Raw genomic sequence first — 17,619 nt, forward strand, 5'->3', positions numbered from 1 at the left:
AGGCCCAAGTGTTTTCTTGGATATGGGAATGGTGAGAGTGTTTCTGAACCAACACTGAGTATCTGAAGTCCTTCCTCAAGCAATAAATATTCACTGATCTGGCTAGAGCACGGTTTATTCTCTGTACTCTTTGAGCCCGTCTCTATTTGAAGAGAAATTCCTTCCAATATTTTTCCTGGTCAGTTGTTGGATGAAGGCTGGGTCTGCTTTCAAAGCACTTGTCTTTAATGCGCATCAGGTTACCCTGAGGTAAAATGGAAACCTTAGATGCTACTCCTGTAAATAAATGTTTACATAATACATTGCACTGAACTTCTCACCATTGCATGTCTGAGAAAAAAGGTCACTTTTGACATCAGTAACCTTTAGAGAGCCATGCCTTTGCAACACAGGTAAAGAAAGTGACTGTACACAGCACATTCCTTTCACTAGATCAGCAAGGTAGCAGAGGTCAAATGTTATTGCTTACAACTCCCAAGGCTGGGCATTTTAAGCTGTAAAGACATGATTTGGTTTTAAGGCAAGGGTCCTGCGAACAGCACATGCCCAATTTTGCTCATGTGAGTAATTCCGTTGAATTCCCTGGCAATAGTCACGTATGAAAAGCCAAGTCTGTAGTGTACTTCTGCGTGGGGTCAGGGCCTCAACTCCTCGTTTCTAAATGAGAAATTTCCTATAAAACAATCATGGTCACAAAAGATAATGGGTTTGGATTTGGAACCGAGTGAGTGTCTATGTCTTATTGCTTTTGTGACAAAACACTTGCCCAGCAGCAAACGTAAAAATATTACCTTCCTATAAGTCAGCAGCGAAACTGCTGTTGTGTCAATAGATAAAGGATTTCTCCCTGAATTTAATCCCGGAGCCGTGTAGTGGAAGAGGGAGCTTGGTGTTCTCAGGTGGAATCCATCCTGGAGGGCAAAACTTCATCCGGGCTGTTGGGATTGCTGGGTCTTGGAGCCCAGAGCCCGTGAAATCAACTCACCTGCCCTGTGATGCAGGGGAGTCCTCGACAGCCCGCAGCTTTGTGTTGTGGGACGCAGTGGGACAGGAGATCCTGATGATAAATGGATTTTTGCTGCCTTTGTATTTGAAATGTTGGCAAAACCAGTAGGTTTTCAGACACTGAAAGAACCTGAAGTAGGACCTATGATGCTACAGTCTCCTGGCTTTGTATTTTTCTTGATCTTTGCCCAAAGATAATACAAAATTAATATTATGAATGATTGGCCCCACATATGCCTGTGACAGTGCTTGATGGCTTTTAATGTACGTTGCTTTTTTGGATGCCCGGTTCCTTCCTCGCTTCCCTGTCCATGTCTCTCGTTCCTCCCCCACAATTTAGAGAAAAAAAGTTCTTTAAATAGCAAGCTCTTTGCTGTTGTGATGTACCGGGCAGCCTTCCTAGCACGGCCTGGGTTACCGCAAGAGCAATCGTAAAACCTTGTTTACAGCTATCAGGTTGGCCAGGGTTTCTTCGTGGGCGTTATTTCACATCTTCCCCCCCCCCCCCCCCAAAATCCCTATATATTGCCATCCAGTTGCCTTGCATGTTGCTGATGCTTCGCTTGTAATATTAATGAGCCCTCGCAGGGCATACAGTGCTTTCTTTGTTCCTATAGGCGCCGCCGGGGAGGGGGAGCGGGTGCCGCTGTCACACGCGCAGCGGAGCTGGTTTCGCTCAGCCCGCCAACACGCCGCGAAGGCAGGCGGCAGACCCGGGGAGCCCCGGGCCACATCTGCCCGCGGACGGCACCCTGAAGGTTCCCAGGCCCCGCGTCCATCGGGGCTCGGCGGATGGCGGCTCCAGGTGGCACGCGCTGACAGCTGGGTCACATGATGGCTGTCAGCGCTGGCTTTCCACCGCCGCTCTCCCGGGCTCCGGCACAAGCATCCCGTCGCTTCCCGGAATGGAAGGGCTGGGGGTGCAGGCTGGAAGGAGGCCGCCTTGCTTTGCCCTCCCGCTTCTCGCCCGAGCAGGCTGAATTCCCGACGGTCGCGGCTCGCGGAGGTGCAGGACGGCAGCCACAGTTGCCAGGGACTTGGGTCATGAGACTCAACTCCGATCGCGTTCGCTAGAGGAGGAGGAGGAGGAGGATGATAGATGGACTGACATGCACGCTCCGGCGGCTGCCAAAGCGGCACTCAGCTCCCCGATGAATTAGATTGATCTCCTCTGCAGCAGCGCGCTGGGAGAGACAAAGGCGCGGGGAAGACGGGCGATATTTCCTCGCGCAGGAACCCCGGGCTGTGCAGCGGAATGGAGGGGCAGGATCGGGGTTCTGAAACTCCAGGGCAGGGCAAACGCAGCCCCGTGCAAACGCCTGTATTGTGCTTCGGCGAACTGCTGTGTTTAAGGTGGTTTTTGTGATCCTGTTGCTAGGATTAAGCCTTTTGCATTGCAGCATGGAGAGTCTTTTGTTTGAGTTAAATTCAGACCTCTTGATATGTCACCTGACAGTCTTGTGGTTTTGGATGAATATGGCTCATTGCTATTATTAACCTGAGCTGGCAGCCGGGCACAACAGGAGTTTATAGGGATTTTGAAAAGTGGAACTGCTCGGGGGACAAAGATGCTTCCCAGGTACGGTCGCTGCACAGTTCTTGAGATTATTTTAATTATTTGAAAGCTTAATATTTTCATTGTGATGAAAGTATTTCTTTTCCAGAGATGTGAAGCTTTCAGAATTTAATTTTTTTTCAGATTCCTCTTATAATTGTATACTAAATGACACTAATGTATCTTTTTTCCCTGAATTGGATCTATCTGTTGTAATTTTGCAAAGGGAAGTGCAGTCGAACAATGTAAAACATTGTGTTCAATGCTAGTGAAGCCAACTGAAAGGAACTGTGTCTCGTTTGTGTGTGTTTTTTATCAAAACTGGTATTTGAGAAGAGCACAGAGCTTGTGTGTGTGTGCGGGCATGTGCTTGCATGCATACATGTGCTTAAATCAGCTAAAAGCTGAACAGGTGCTTTTTGAAAGGACGTGCATGAAATAGTAATTTTATAGAATATTTTTGGTACTAATAATAATGGTAAATTATGAAGCCGTGTAAATGGCAAAGTTACTCAACGTGCTACACGTCTTCAACAAAACCTTCCAACCTACTGATTGTCAGTCTCGCACTCCAGGTTGTGATTGATGTGTTGACTGGACTGCACCTAACCTGTATGTATTATGTCTTTTTGCTTGTGGAAAGGCAGCTGGCTCATGTGTTGGACTTTAGAGTATAAATTAGGTATCTTAGTGAGAGCCAAGTGACTTGGTAGAAGGGAGAAAAAAATGAAAACAGACTAAAGTGAGCTTCATATACAGTTAAAGAACTGGACAGAGCTAAGGACCTTGGAAGCCAGTTGAAGTTTGGGTCCAAGTTTATTAGACTGAGTGTGAAATATCTGGCTGACTGAATATGTGCCTGGTGTACAATATGTGCTTAGTATAAGCAGCAGAAGTTTCCTGGAGCTCAAGTAGTGCAGCTATTCAAGGTGAGGATTGCTAAGCTGGTAAGTGAACGAGACAGATTTATAGATGTAGCGTGGAGCTGACCTCTGCGGTGCGGCACTGCCCGTGGACGTGTCGCCCTCCTTCCAGAAATGAAAAGGGAGTGGCTTGGATTTTTTTTTTTCTTTAAAAGACAAATTATTTCCTTGTGATAAACCTTAAAAATTTAACTGCTACAAGCAGTCATCCGTGCCGAGTGGCTGTCCCTGAGATGATCCACCGTCTGTCAGCTCTTCCTTGCTACCCAGAGTGTGGGTCCGTTGAGTTTTGCGAAACGCAGCTGAGGTCAAAGTGACAGATGGCAGCGTCGCCCGGAGTGCTGGGTAAACTCCTTCGCAATCGATCGTCACGGGCTCCCTCCGTGGCCTTGGTCAAGTCACAAACGCCGAGTTTCTCTGCAGAATCAGCAGGCGTTCACCACAACAGTCACACAACCCTGAAGTAACCTCAACTCTTGTAAAGACAATTATCTTGCAATATTTTTTCTAAGTATAGGTCCCGTGGTTTCTAGTTTAGAGATCTTCTGGCCATATTGTGTCACCAACATTTAAATGGAGTTTCTTGCTGAAAATGCCAGCTTTGCAGATTAACAGTGCAGTCTGGATCATCCTTATCCTGTGAATCCTGATGGTGTTCTTTTGTGTTTCGGGTGTTATTATTAAAAAAATAAATAAGCTGCCCATGCCTCTTTGAAGAAAACTAATGGATGGTCTTCCAAAGCTGGAAGCATTGTTAACGTGCCATACGTGGCTGTTTTCATTGCTTCCAGATTAGGTGGGCTCTTTCAGAAAGGCCTACACAGATGTCTTTGTGCAATAATGGTCAAATAATAAGTGAATTATTGAATTGCAGTAAGAAGGTATTAAAATACATAGAATACCCTCCCCGGTGTCCTATATACTCAACTTCTGTTGTGTTTTCTCAAAAACGGAAGAAGAAAATCAAGTAACAGATAATAGAAATGTGCACAGGAATTTGGGCAGTAGAAAGGAATCCGTTGCTGGAAAAAGCATCTCAGTCAGGGGTGAGAGGTGTATGATGTGATGGTTGGACTAGGCAAGGACCATTTGCGTTCTGCTTCTGATCACCCTTCCCTATAAGAAAGCAGCTGCAGGATCTTAAATACTACTGGGCTGTACGTGTGCAGGTGAGCGTGCTTCGATGTGGATGTGCATCTCCATGGAACGTGGAGATAATCTGCATCTGAAATGTCCCAGTGCACCCAGTGGAACGGTCTCAGAACATAAGCTCGTCAAGCCAGGGACAGTTTCTGTCCAGCGCTTATGTCGGGATGGTCTAGGCACCACGGAAACAACAACAGGATGTGAAGAGGATCATTGGCAAGAGCTGGAGGTGAGCCCTGGGGATCCCCGTGCCTCTGTGCTGATGCTCGTCTTACCAGGAGTAAAGCAAGACCTTCCCTTTGTGCGAGGAGGGCAGGGCGAGGTGGACCTGCCGTCCGCTCTGCCCTGGCTGTTCCTGTCAGCCTTCGACAAAGGTGCTAACATGAAAAACACGCAGAACAGATAAGCTAGCATAAACTATAAATATCATTTGCGTAGATGCATTTAAAAATAGTTGGAAGTGATTCATCACCAGGCAGTTTTTATAACTATGGGTAACATGATGTAGGAAAACAATAGTTTGACTGATAGTTTCAACTTACTTTTTCAGTGATTAATCGTATTCTGGTTTTGAGCAACTTTACTTTTTAGCAAACTTTTACAGTTCCTGCCTGCTTAATATCTCGACTCATTTGCTTCAGCTGCTTTTCTTTAAGACTTCTAAAATATCTGGGTTAATTATTAAAAACTAGTGGGACACTACCTAAGCTGTGTTAGTATGAAACTGTCTTAAAAGTAAAGTCTAAGGCAGGAGGAAAAATAGTATTAAGCTAAACCCTGAATGTAGTGAAGAAGTGCTGTTTGTGTTGTAGTGGAAACAAGGAGGAAGGAATGTACTTGCTTTCAATTGCAGGGGGAAATCTTGTATTTTAATCGGTGGAGTGGTGATGAAGGATTTCTGCACCTGTCATTTCATCTGTGAAAACTTGGACAGAGTGTAATAATACCAGGTTAAAGCCGTTCAGCTGCCTCTTGCTGAGAAATGTCCATGGCAGTAATAAACTCCAGGAATTAGGTACATGAGCAAATCCACCCTTGGAGAGAATTTGGAGTTCTGGATTGCCATGCAACTTGCAGTCGAGGTGCCAGCAAGCGTGCGATGGATCTGTAAATGTAAACTACAGAGAATGCTCCTGGTGGTGGAGTGTAAAAAAGGCAGGAAAATAAACCTGGTGAAAGAGCAAGAAGAGCTGAAGAATAGTAGGGCTTATGTGTGAACATGCATTAAAATATCATTTTTCAGGCCTTGATTTCATTATTATTAATTTCTAATAATTTCATCATTATTCATGTGGAAGTTTGCCTTTCTGTCCCAAACAATTCCGTTCCCTTTGTGCTTTCTGCTCGCCTTAGCACCTGTGCGGGGCTGGACCGGGCGACCTCCGGAGGTCCCCTCCAACCTCAGCCAGTCTGTGGTTGTGTGAGGTCTGGTTTTACCTCATTTGTTTCTGAAATATCCCACGCAGCATTTATACATCGATGATTTCTACCTCATTCTATTCATATAGATATTTCTGAACATCTCGTTCTAGGAGAATTACTATTTGTGCGGTGGAGACCTCCACAGGACTCGTGTCCTCCTCGGAAATAATTTGTTTTCTTGCTCAGTGGGTAAACTCACAGCAACAACTGTGTGGCAAAGTCACAAACGCTTCCACTGGTGAAAAGATTGTCGGGGTTTTCTTGGTGGTGGTTTTCATGTTTGTTTGTTTGTTCTGGGTTTGGGTTTGGTTTTTTTTTCTTTAGGTATAAACAATTTCAAGGAAAGATCAAAGAGTGGTAGATAGGTCACGCAGGAAAAAGCCATCATTAAGAGAACCGTCATTTCCAGAAGAGCATGGGAGATGGAGGCTCACCTTTCATTAACATTACCAGAACATTTGATTCTACATCTCCTGGTTTTCCTATAAGAATCTCAAGAAAACATCAGTTAAATGTCAAAGTTAGTTTCCATTTATAAACAGAACTAATTATATTCAGAAGATCTAGGTCAGTTTTCATCTGCCTGAAGAGCAGCGCTGGAGTATCGCCCTGTTATATTTGTTTTGAGAACGTGCCCTGCGTATTGCGCGCAGGAATTGGTACATTTCTGGGGATAATCTATCCCCGTATCAAGCTCACTGCTATTTTAAAGCTGCGAACAACAAAAGCGAAGCTACTCGGTGTCCCGCGGCCTCCTCGCTGGGAGGTGGGGGGCTGGGGCAGAGGTGCCAGCCTGCCTCTGTTTACTGTCTGCCTAAATGAACTTTCCCCCAGCTCTCTGAAAGTTTCTTCTGGTTTGGGAAGTGGCCCACTATTGCCAGGGAATGTTTTTGCAAGGCTGAAATGTGCTTAAGGACTCCATTATGTCACAGAGATAACGCTTATTGGGAATTATCGCGAATTATGATGGATAGTGTCTACTAAATGCTTGTCTAGAGAAAGTTAAAATGTCATGTGAAGAAGCTGAGAAGTAAACAAGCTCTTGTTACCTTGATCAAATATGTTTCCGAATACAGCAAGAGTTTTATATTTAGCTTTCTCTCCTCTTAGTGTGTAATCTGCTCTTGGAGCTTTTTATAAGTAGACTTTCCTAAGATCTGGAACAGCTACTGCCCTTCTTTGCCAGTAATTTCAAAGTCAAATATCAAAAGTACTCGGTAATGGAAGACACGCTTTTGTCTGTCTGAAGGCATTTCAAATGCACTGCAGGGGTGGAGCAAGCGATAGCACCTCTTTGGCAAGAAATCCGTTGTTGTTGTCACATACTGTTTGGTTGTAGGAACCAACGTGGCCTCTCTGGAAGCCAAATGAGTTTCCAGACTTCCATAGATTTCACTTAAATACGAGGAGATGGTTCCTCTGGGAAGCCAGTTTACCCAGCGGTCTCACATGCCTCTGCACTGGTAGCTGAAGTCCGGCTCTCACAAGCAGCTGTCCCCAGCTCTAGTGCCTTTGAGCCTCTCGGTTGATAACACTCCAAATATGCATCAAACAACGTGGATTTTGTTTTCTTACATTGTCTGAAATGCAAGATGGGGCTCGTTAGCAGAGCCCCCCGTAAATGTCAGCTCTGCTCTGGGCTTGTCGCTCTGCTTGGGTTTCGGTACAGAATTTGCTGGGTTTGCAGCCTGCTCTTCGTGTGGCCGTGTCCCTCTGCGGAGGATGCTTGGCTTTGGGTGCCCAAGCAGAGAGGGTGCGCGGCTCTTTGCCCCCAAATCTAGGCATCAAGTTATTTCAGTTTCAAGTTGCTCAAGATTTTTTCTTGTAAGAAGTTGCTTTTGACATTTTTTTGCACAGTATCTTCTCTGCAGCTTCTGTTTTTCTCTCCTGTTGCTAAATGGGGGGGCTGAGCAGATTAGGAAATGGATTTCCTCTCTCGAGTGACCGAGTAACTGTACGTCTTGGTGCTTAGTTTCACCTCACTTGGACTACACCAGTTGTAAAGCCTGTGAGTCTATACTGGACAGTCTTAAACACTTCTGATAGGCAACCATGGCTTTGGTGATCAAATTGGTTCCCTGCTGTGACCTATTATAGAAGTTGTTGGGTTACAAATTGTCGTTAAAGTACTAATCACATAAAGCATGGGCACGGAGCTGGAAACCTTCTGGCTGGTGAATTAGAGGGGCAGAGGAGAGGAAAATTCGCCATCATCTTGGAGTCTAGCATGCCAGGTTTGCTTTAATCCATATGATCACTTATGGGTGTCTTTTTGCTGAAATAAATGTACAGCTCCTTCTTGTAAACTGGGAGCCTGTATCCTTCCTTCATGGCTGGAAAGTTCCAGGGCCTTGTTTCTCACTTCTTGGCATTTCATGCTAACGATGCTTGCCTAAAAGCCAAGGATAAGGAAGATAGAATTTCACTTGATCTAGGAAATGACTCCTAATGAGCTGAAAGGTGATTCCTGTTGGTTTCATGGATAGAGCAGGCATCTTGTTTCCTATCTTCCAAGAACTGAGAAGGTATCAGTGAAAATAGATTGCTAAGCCCATGGGCAACAATGCTTGCTGGGCTTTAAAGTGATGGCTGGCTTTTCAAAATGGACATTTATGATGATGGCTACAAAGCATGCTTCAAGGCAAGGTTATGCAGAGGTGTTCGAGCGTGAGCCCTTCGCAGAGCTCCTCCGCAGTCAGCGGCACGAGGAAAGGCAGAGGCTCGGGAAAGCTCCTGCCCTTGCTACTGACTGCAGACCCAGTTTGGGAAGAGCTGTGTTGGAAGAGGCCTGCTGCCTGCGTTCTGCTGACCCATGCAGCAGCACGGCCTCGAGTCGCAGTGGCTTAAAGGGAGATTATTTCTAAGTGTGAATGCGGTGAGGACCGGAGTACATGGTCAGGACCAAGCTACGCCTGGCGCTCTGTTCCCCAGCGTCAAGGCATATCTGTTAGCATGTGGTGTGAATGTTGTAGTCTGTAATACTGCTGTTGGTTCTGTGTCCGTATGTTACTACAGTGTTTGTGAAACCTGAAGAAGGGCAGGAAAGGTACTTTGCATTTTTTCAGCTGTGGATTTCAGTGCTTTGCCAACCCATGAGGCTGAAAAACCATGACTGCAAATGCAGAAATGCATTACTTGAGAGAGGCCAGTGTGAATATATACCTTTTTGCTTCTGAATTCTGAATGCTTTCAAGCTAGTGCTCGCGATGATGAGGAACTTTTTTTTTTTTTGTCTTTAAACACAAAAGCTGAGTTCTATGGCTTTGATTTGAAAAAGTTGGAACTTGAAGAAAAAATTAAATATCACAAGACAGAGCACAAAAGCTAGAAATGCTGCACACGTCATTGTGTATGGTTATAGTGGATTGGTGTCATTTATGCTGGTGTAATTTGGCAAGTGTAGGGGAAAGAAAAAAGTAAAAGGCATAGTTCTGGCTACAGGATCAAAGGGTTTGATGAAATGGCATTGCATTTGCTCGACTTTATGTTTTAATAAAGTTGTATATACAGATAATGTAGAAAGAGCAGTGTAACAAAGAGTTGTGGTAATTGATCCTTCTGCTCTTCTATTTTTTAATTAAAGCTGGCCGTTGCCGGAGTTCGACCCAAGTCAGATCCGACTGATTGTGTATCAGGACTGCGAAAGAAGAGGACGGAATGTCTTATTTGACTCCAGTGCTAAAAGAAAAATAGAGGATGTTTCGGTGTCGGTGAGTATTTCACTGGTTTACATGGTTATAGTCTGTATTTTTTAAAATGGCAAGATTGAAAATCATAAATGTTCTGTTTTGTTCACATTAACATTTAAATATCGGTTATACACAGGGCTATATTTAAATGCCTGTTAAGTTGCAAATTATTCAAGCTTCACTGATTTCACTCTTAACAGCTTTAAATGCTATAGTGATCTCTCTGTTCATGGACTTCTCTACTTTCTGCTCCTCCAGAGAGAAGGATTCCTTCCTGGGGCTGCAGCAGGCAATGCTGGGGCTGAGGCAGGGCGTAAACTGATATTTGTGGCTGTGACTCTATGCCATGGTGGGGTCTGCACTCCTGGTCAGAAGGTCCTCCCAGTCCTGTGTCCTGCTTGGTTAGCTTTTGCCAGTCGTTGTTTTTATGCTTTGCTGACAGTTTTTTCACACAAAGTTACTTGAAAACTTTTCCTCTGTGTTTCCTTTTGGCATGGTCTGCATGGTAATCTATTAATTCAAACTTTAATAGATGCAGTCAGATGAGGATACTTCCTGCTAAGGGCTCTGGCCAGAAGATTAATTTCTAGCCACAGTGCTATTGTAAGTGGTTGTGTGAGGTTGGACAACTTATTTCGCTGCTTTGAACTTCCTTTTCACCATCTCTAAAAACATTTGCAAACCATTTTAAGCTCTGCAAACAGAAAGCACGGTGTGAACAGAAATTTATGATCCCGGTTGGCTTTACCCATAGGACCTCCTGAGTTCTGTAAGCAGGAGTGCACAAAATAGCGTTACCCCCAAGCCCGGGTTTCCATGTTGGGTATCGCAGTACAGCCAGAAGATTCTTCATCCAGCTTTGTAAACTCTTCCGGGCTGTTGCTGAATGCTGCCAGCCTGATGCTTCTCATCCTGGTCCCGAGTGCTTCCTACGTCTGCGTGCCCCAGCCTCTGGGAGTCAGCCTGCGGCGCGGCGGGCTCTTCCAGGCTTCTCCATCGCCTGCTCTAGTGCTTGTGTAGCCGTGAATCGAGATCCCAGTTTCCTAATTCTCTTTGAGAATTTGTGAAGTAAAGCAAGTTTCAGGAATGTTAAACAAAATGCATCTTTCTTTTTGACTTTCACTTGTTAGAATGGCTTTATAATTTAGAAGGTCCTGTTCTTCTCCGAGTTCTTGCCAGGAAAACAGTTTTTTAAAGAAGAGATCTTTAGAAGTGGTTTACTGGTACGACTGGCTGGCTATGCTTATTACTATTACTTCATTAATAAAAAAAGACCTTGTATGGTGTAAATCCTCTTGCCATATTTCAACTGATTTCTTGAAAGCCCAAAACCTCTTTAAGATAGGACTGTACGTGCACAGTGAACGTGCAGACTTCACTGTTTTGGTTTGCTTCAGAAATCAATGACTGTGGCAGCTCAACAGCAACAGAATAAACAGCTGATAATGAAGCTAATATGGTTCCATATTAATTTTTCCTCTATTTTTCTTTGCTAAGGGGGAAGGGGGAGGGAAATAGCTGTATTGACCATCTCTGTGAAACAAGTATGTGAGACTGGTGAAGACTGTTCCCAGGGTATTTGAAATGCCCAGTACTCATCTCTAGTAACTTAGTGTATTTCTTCTTTTTTGTGGTATTAGGAGACTTTGAAAGAGAATATATTGAAACGTTTGCTTGCCATGATATCTGCCTTCTGCAGCACTCAGATAATGCCATGTCAGGCAAAACTTTCCTCGTAAAACAAAACTTTACAATAGCAGAAACATTATGCAGGTAAAAACGTGCAGGAGAGTCCTCGGCTCGGCTTGCTGCGAGCTTAGTACAGGCTTGTGCAGTTAGCAGGACGTACCGGCCATTTTCAAGGAATTGCATTGTTTATTTTTCTCGCTCTTTATCATGATTTTCATTAGCAAAGACACACCCTGCCTATACAAAGCCAGATCTTGGCTCTAAGCACATTCCAAGGCACTCTTGCCCTTTTGCAGCAAGACATGTGTGTGGGCTGGGTGCTCTCCCTTCTGAAAGGGTATCTGTTCACCACCCCGCAAAAGCCAACGCTTTCTGCATCTTCCCCCATCTCCTAACGTGATTTATACCTCTGGCTTTACAAACAACACTAGGGGGGAGATCTGCAAGAGTGCCTAGCAGTGGCCAGACTGTTCTGGTTGGAGTCTAACCAGTCTGCTGCGGAGAACCGAGCGGGTTTCAGTTTGCATATGTTGCTGTGCTCTTCAGTTCCCATTTTCTGTTGCTTATGAGACGTGAAAGCAATTATAATTTAAGAGTTTTATGCCTGCAGCAAGGTGAGATATACTTTGCCGTATTTTATATATATCTAATCTCTGCATGTGTCAAGAGTTGTGTGTGGTGGAACAAGGTTGAACACAGCTCAGTCATCTGAATTCTATAAGGGGAGGTATGGTTATAAAATTTAAGGAGCATCAGAGCAAACTTTTCCATACACAGATGTTTCAAGAAATAAAACAGTAGGCTCTGACTTTTTGATGAGTGAAAACTGCAGTTTCTGCTCACACCAAGCTGGGCTCTAATTATTAAAGCATTACTAGGCTGATAGTACCTGTGAAGGAAATGTGACTATAACACAAATAAGCATTTTGTGTTTTCATTGGATATTAAATCAGCCTCTTCATGTCTTTGGTAAAACTAAATGTTAGGTAAACAAGAATTTTGGGAGGGTATTACACAGAGACAGACAGAAGGCAGCTGAGAGTTTGCGGTATGGCCATTAAAATATTTTACTGGCGCAGGAGAAGTGATGTTTTCCCCGGGTCTTGCTAGAGTTAAACTTGGCGAGCAAAGCCGAGCAGCAGTCTGGTGACTGCGGCCGCCGCACCGGGAATGTTGGCCGAAGGCTGTGCCAGGCGTTTGCACCGAGGCCAGGCGGAGATCCGCCTTAGGCAGCTGTGGGCTCTTGGCATGGCGGGGAGGCAGAGAGATCCCCTTTGTGAGTCCCATGCCTTTTTTGGTGCTAAGCAGGAGAGGCTCTTCCTCGGCTTTCCAGGGGATGGGCTATTGATCAGCCGGGCTCTGTCAGCAGAGCTGCAAGACTGCTGCCTCAGGAGCGTCAGAACATCGGGTAACTGCCCCGTCTGAGTTCTGCCAGGGTATCCCAGAAGAGAGTGGCTGCCCTTTGCAGCCCTGTGGCACAAGGTCGTGAGCAAATGTATCAGACCAGGCATTTGCATATGGAGCATACCAGGGCAGCGTGTGAGACGAGAAACAGGCGTTACTGATGCCTTTACCCAACAGCCTCGGTCCACACCCAGACATCCACATCCTTTGGATTTTTGGGTGTCAAAGTGCTTCTGCAGGCAAACTCGTGGGTTTGATCCACTGTCTCCTCTAGAGAGTTGCTTCAGAGTTTGTTCCTCGTGCTAAGAAGTGTCTCATGTCTAATGAGACTGTATGACTTGGTTTGCAGGTGATGGTGTTGCAACATATGACTGATTTCTTCTGGCAGACTCATTTCTGTGCTTGTCTGCTCCTTCTCCTCCAACACCTCCCTGCCTGCTTTCCCCTGCTGCGTAGGGGCCTCGTGGCTGCGTGAGGTCCCGCACACGTCCACCCCATTGGGTTGCACTGAGTTTCCAAGCCAGGAGCGTTATAAATGGGGACCTTATAAATGCTTATAACTATCTGAAGGGTGGGTGTCAGGAGGATGGGGCCAGGCTCTTTTCAGTGGTGCCCAGCGACAGGACAAGGGGCAACGGGCACAAACTGAAGCAGAGGAAGCTCCAGCTGAACCCGAGGAAGAACTTCTTCCCTCTGAGGGTGACGGAGCCCTGGCCCAGGCTGCCCAGGGAGGTTGTGGAATCTCCTTCTCTGGAGATATTCAGGACCTGCCTGGACAAGGTCCTGTGCAGCCTGCTGTAGGAGACCCTGCTTCAGCAGGAGGGTTGGACTAGATGATCCACAGAGCTCCCTTCCAACCCCGACCATTCTGTGATCCTGTGAGCCGTGTGTGAACGCAGGTAGGCTCCTCCAAGAGCTGTGGTACCGGGTCTGGTTCAAATTTCAAATCAAGCACGACGAGCGGCTCCTTTTCCTTTTAAGGTGCAGAGGCCAGGTGGCCCGGCCAGCGCTGAGCTTTCAGCCTTGGCTCTGCCCTTCCTGACCCCTGTGTGCTTGGCTTCTCAACCTTGACACTACGTTCACGCGAACCTTACGCGAGGGCCGCGTTGTGTTTTACGGCGCTGCTGCTGCTGTGCGGTGCACGGGTTGTGTCGCGGTAAATGCCAGTGTGCAAAGGCCACTCTGAAGTATGAGGAGTTTTCTTCCAAGGGCTGGTGGTTGACTGGGGTAAGGATGCCACAGAAACGGTGCCACGAGGGAGAAGTGGGGAATATACGAAAAAAGAAGCTGGGAAGGGGAACCTTGTGTCAGGGCCTTCCCCGGAGCAGGCAGAACGCGTTCAGGGACGGGGGTTAGCTGTCCTGTTTAACTGCTCGTTTTCCCTTTTACGTTGTCTGCTGGTGACTTCTGACAAGATGGCGGTTACCATTTGGGATTTGACTGACGAGAGGTGCTGATGGGTGTGTAAGAAGCTAAAAGGTTTCCTAAGTCTAAAGATCAGCCTCGAGGAAGGCGTGGAGTCCAGGGAGAAAGAAGGGGTGTCCAGGCACCATGAGGAAGAGGAGGGAGGAAAGAAAGCGAAAGCCAAGCTGTGCACTGTGCTGAGCAGACATCGAGAGTTTGGGTGGTTTGGCTGGGAAGGGGGAAGGACAAGGAATCAGGGAAGGGGGAAGGACAAGGAATCAGGGAAGGGCAGTGGCTTGTTCCCAGGACCCAGAGACACAAGAGGATTTTCAGAAGTGGGATTTGGTTTGGGTTTTTTTTTAAGAAACGAAGGAGAAAGAGTGGCCCAGGGTGCAGAATTTGAGATCTAGAAGTGCAACAGTGGACTTGGATTTGGGGAGTGAAAAGTTGACTTTTGCCATGTAACCTAGTTGTCTTCGGGATAATGTAAATGAAAGGTTGTATGATATTTGATCTCCTACTGCGGCAGTTTCTTTCACTCCAAATGTTGTGTTTATCCTGAAGTAGAAAATGGCATTCTGTTTTAAACAAGCCAGGAGGAGCCACGAGCTCTAATACACTTCGGCGCTGGATCGGTGTTGAACAGGTAATTGCTTTTGAGGGATTAGTAACTGGATAGCGAGCCTTTTGCTTTTAGGTGAGTTGTGTGCAATGGAGACTCTGCTCTGTGTCTGGCTCTCGGTGGCCAGGCTGAGCCGGCAGATCAAGCTGTAGGCACAGGGACCCAGTCCCACCTTCTTAGCTCTGCTTGTGCTCTCTGAACGGAAATGGAAGAGAACTAGCAGAGTCGGGGAGCGCAGGGCTTTCCTCACTTCTTTCACTGACCTCTGAGTAATGGAGGAGCTTGACAGCTCTGGAAGGAAAGGGAGAACGTAGCACTTGACAGCTGCATTTTAAGAAAGATACCTGGATTTTTACAGCAGCACTTGAAGGGAAGCAGCGAATGCCTGTTCAGGTTACCCTTGTCTCCGAGAGGGATGCACGCATTTAATTATATTTTCAGACCAACGCATATTAATAAAGCAAAAGAATTAACTTATCTATTTTGGAGTAATTTTTCAGCTTTGCTGACAAACCTGTTCTAGAAACAAGGTACAGAGCTCTTGAAGAGTGGCAGCTTTGGTTGGAAATACGGATTTCTCTCTCACTACCACCACAGCGGTATCTGAGCACCTGCTGTTGCAGAGAGGTAGAAAAGAGTAAAGCATATGATGACATTCCTTTTTCCTTCTGTCACTCACGGCCCTAACACAGATGCACACAGTCTGGATTTAGTTCAACACACCAGGCTGCTTTCAACTTTCTTATTATCCCCAAACCAAAACTTGCCCAGCAGAAATTCCTCTTCCTGTGCACAGTGCTGGGCATGTTCTTTCCACTTACTGAGGAATTTATAGACCTTGTGGCAAAGAGCTAAAGGTCTTTGCTGATAGAGGTGCAGAAAAGAGAACTATAGAAGAAAACTACTTTGTACCCTGTCGTACTATAAGACGTTTTACTCCAAGTAATCTTCAGTACTACCTGATAGGTCTCCAAGACTTTCAGCAAATGATGACCTCTAATGTAAGAGCTGTGACTGCCAGGAAGTCTTTGGAGCTGGGTGGTATCTGCAGCGACTTGGCAGAGAAAGACCGAAGAGCGTGACCACGGCGGGGAGAGCGGCGCGGCAGCCAGGAGCGGCCGCTGCCCGCGGCATCCTTCCAGCAGGCGTTCTGCTCTCCAGCAAAAGGGAGCAACTCGGAGGCCTCCGGCAGCACTTTACCTAGGGATCAGATTTGTTGTAACTGCGTCCGTCTGGAAAGAAAACCCACAACTTCAAACTTTTCCCTTGTACAGTTCTCAAATAATTACCTTTTTATTTTTGGAAACCTGGCTTGAATATCTTTGGGATATTACACTGGAATGCAAGTAATCCTAGTCCTTTGATGCATAATATCTTGAGATTTGTAGCATCTAAAATTTCACTGACATTTGGAGTCAGAAAGTGCAGGAGAGAGGGGCGTTGCAGGTCCTTGATCTCATTGTCCAACAGGTTATTCTTAAGCACATGCTAAGTTTGTAAAAGACCAAACACCAAAGTTCGTCAGTGATCTGCGTTTTAGGAGGGATTTACTGTTCACGAGCTTTTGAAAAGTGGTATCTGAAATATCCTGACCTCCTTTACAGACTTTCTACAGGAGTCCTGGTTCTTTAAACTCCACTGCAAAGACCAACCAGGCATTTTCCTGGTTTGCTGTTGAAGTTAGGCAACTGCTACTTCAAGATACCAGACTTCCCAGTGGATCTGGGGAAAGCTGCTGTGCAGAAGAATGCAGTGATAATGAGAAGAAATTATTTTAAAGGAAGTGTTTTGCAAACTTAGCTTATTTTTTTAACGCACAGAAGTTTTTTTCACCTGTAGAAATGCATTTACTGGCTCTACGGTCTCAAGGAAGCTTAGCTGTAATTGTAACTTTTAAGAAGGAACTTTCAACATCTGATGGAAAATGCAAGCTGAAATGCGGTTTGCCTGCAAAAGCTTCTGTAACCCTGTGGATTTTATGTGGTTTTATCACATGATGCTTGCCTAGCCTAGGACATTGTTGTTTGTGTCAGAGATAAAATGCAATTCTAGTTCACGAGTTCCTACTGAAGTCATATGATGATCATTCACATGTTCCAGCCATTGTGTACTGTGCTCAAGCCGCAGATCCGAGCCATTAGCAAATCTACATATTGCATGAATTCAACGTGCTCGCCGCGATGTCGTAATGAGGGGATACTACTATGGGAGGCTGTGTATGTCAGTAAAGCACAGGACTCGGCGGCTAGAGAATGCTTCCTTCCCCTCTGCCACCGAATTGCTGATTTCTCTGCACGTTTTTCCTTCAGGCTTTCTGCGGCAGCAGCGCTCTAATGGGAGCAGGGGGTGCAGGCTGCTGCGTGGAGCTCGGTAATCATTTTCTGCTGTTTTGCTGAACCTCAGCCACAGTTAGGGCCAAATAAAAGTCACCTGTCCCCAACTGTGGGTGAGATTTAGCCAAAAATAAAACCCCCGAAAAACCCTAAGCTGCACAGCCTAGGACAGAGGCATGAGATTCCCATCTTGTCCCTCATCAAAATCCCTTCACAGCAGTAAGAGCAATCGTCGTTTTGTAGAGTTGTTGCTGATTACTGAGCAGAGTCATGAAGTCACCACACTGTGCCTTGGGTATTTCACACTTTTCTTTATGCCTTTTCCTTTTTTTCATAAATATTAAAGATTGAACGTACTTACTTTTTTGAATGAAGGGGGAGCTTGTGACGTGGACCAGCTGTGGCATACAACAGCACTTCTGTATTT

At 45.8% G+C, this 17,619-nt stretch overlaps 1 protein-coding gene across 5 annotated transcripts in view; it reads left to right on the forward strand.

Moving 5' to 3' along the window:
• The window catches only part of FNIP1 (folliculin interacting protein 1), a 69,048-nt gene that overhangs the window by 19,613 nt on the left and 31,816 nt on the right, over positions 1 to 17,619 (forward strand). For 2 of the 5 annotated variants that reach the window (XM_075441607.1, XM_075441609.1), the window contains exons 1-2: positions 1,656 to 2,358; positions 9,635 to 9,761. In XM_075441607.1, coding sequence (XP_075297722.1) covers positions 2,261 to 2,358; positions 9,635 to 9,761 — 225 coding nt within the window. In that variant the 5' untranslated portion in view covers positions 1,656 to 2,260. Of the gene's footprint in view, positions 1 to 1,655; positions 2,585 to 9,634; positions 9,762 to 17,619 lie in introns of those variants that run through there. The other 3 variants (XM_075441608.1, XM_075441611.1, XM_075441610.1) reach the window with 2 other exon arrangements.

The sequence above is a fragment of the Opisthocomus hoazin genome, chromosome 22 (genome assembly GCF_030867145.1).
Source record: "Opisthocomus hoazin isolate bOpiHoa1 chromosome 22, bOpiHoa1.hap1, whole genome shotgun sequence".
Taxonomy (NCBI): Eukaryota; Metazoa; Chordata; class Aves; order Opisthocomiformes; family Opisthocomidae; genus Opisthocomus; species Opisthocomus hoazin.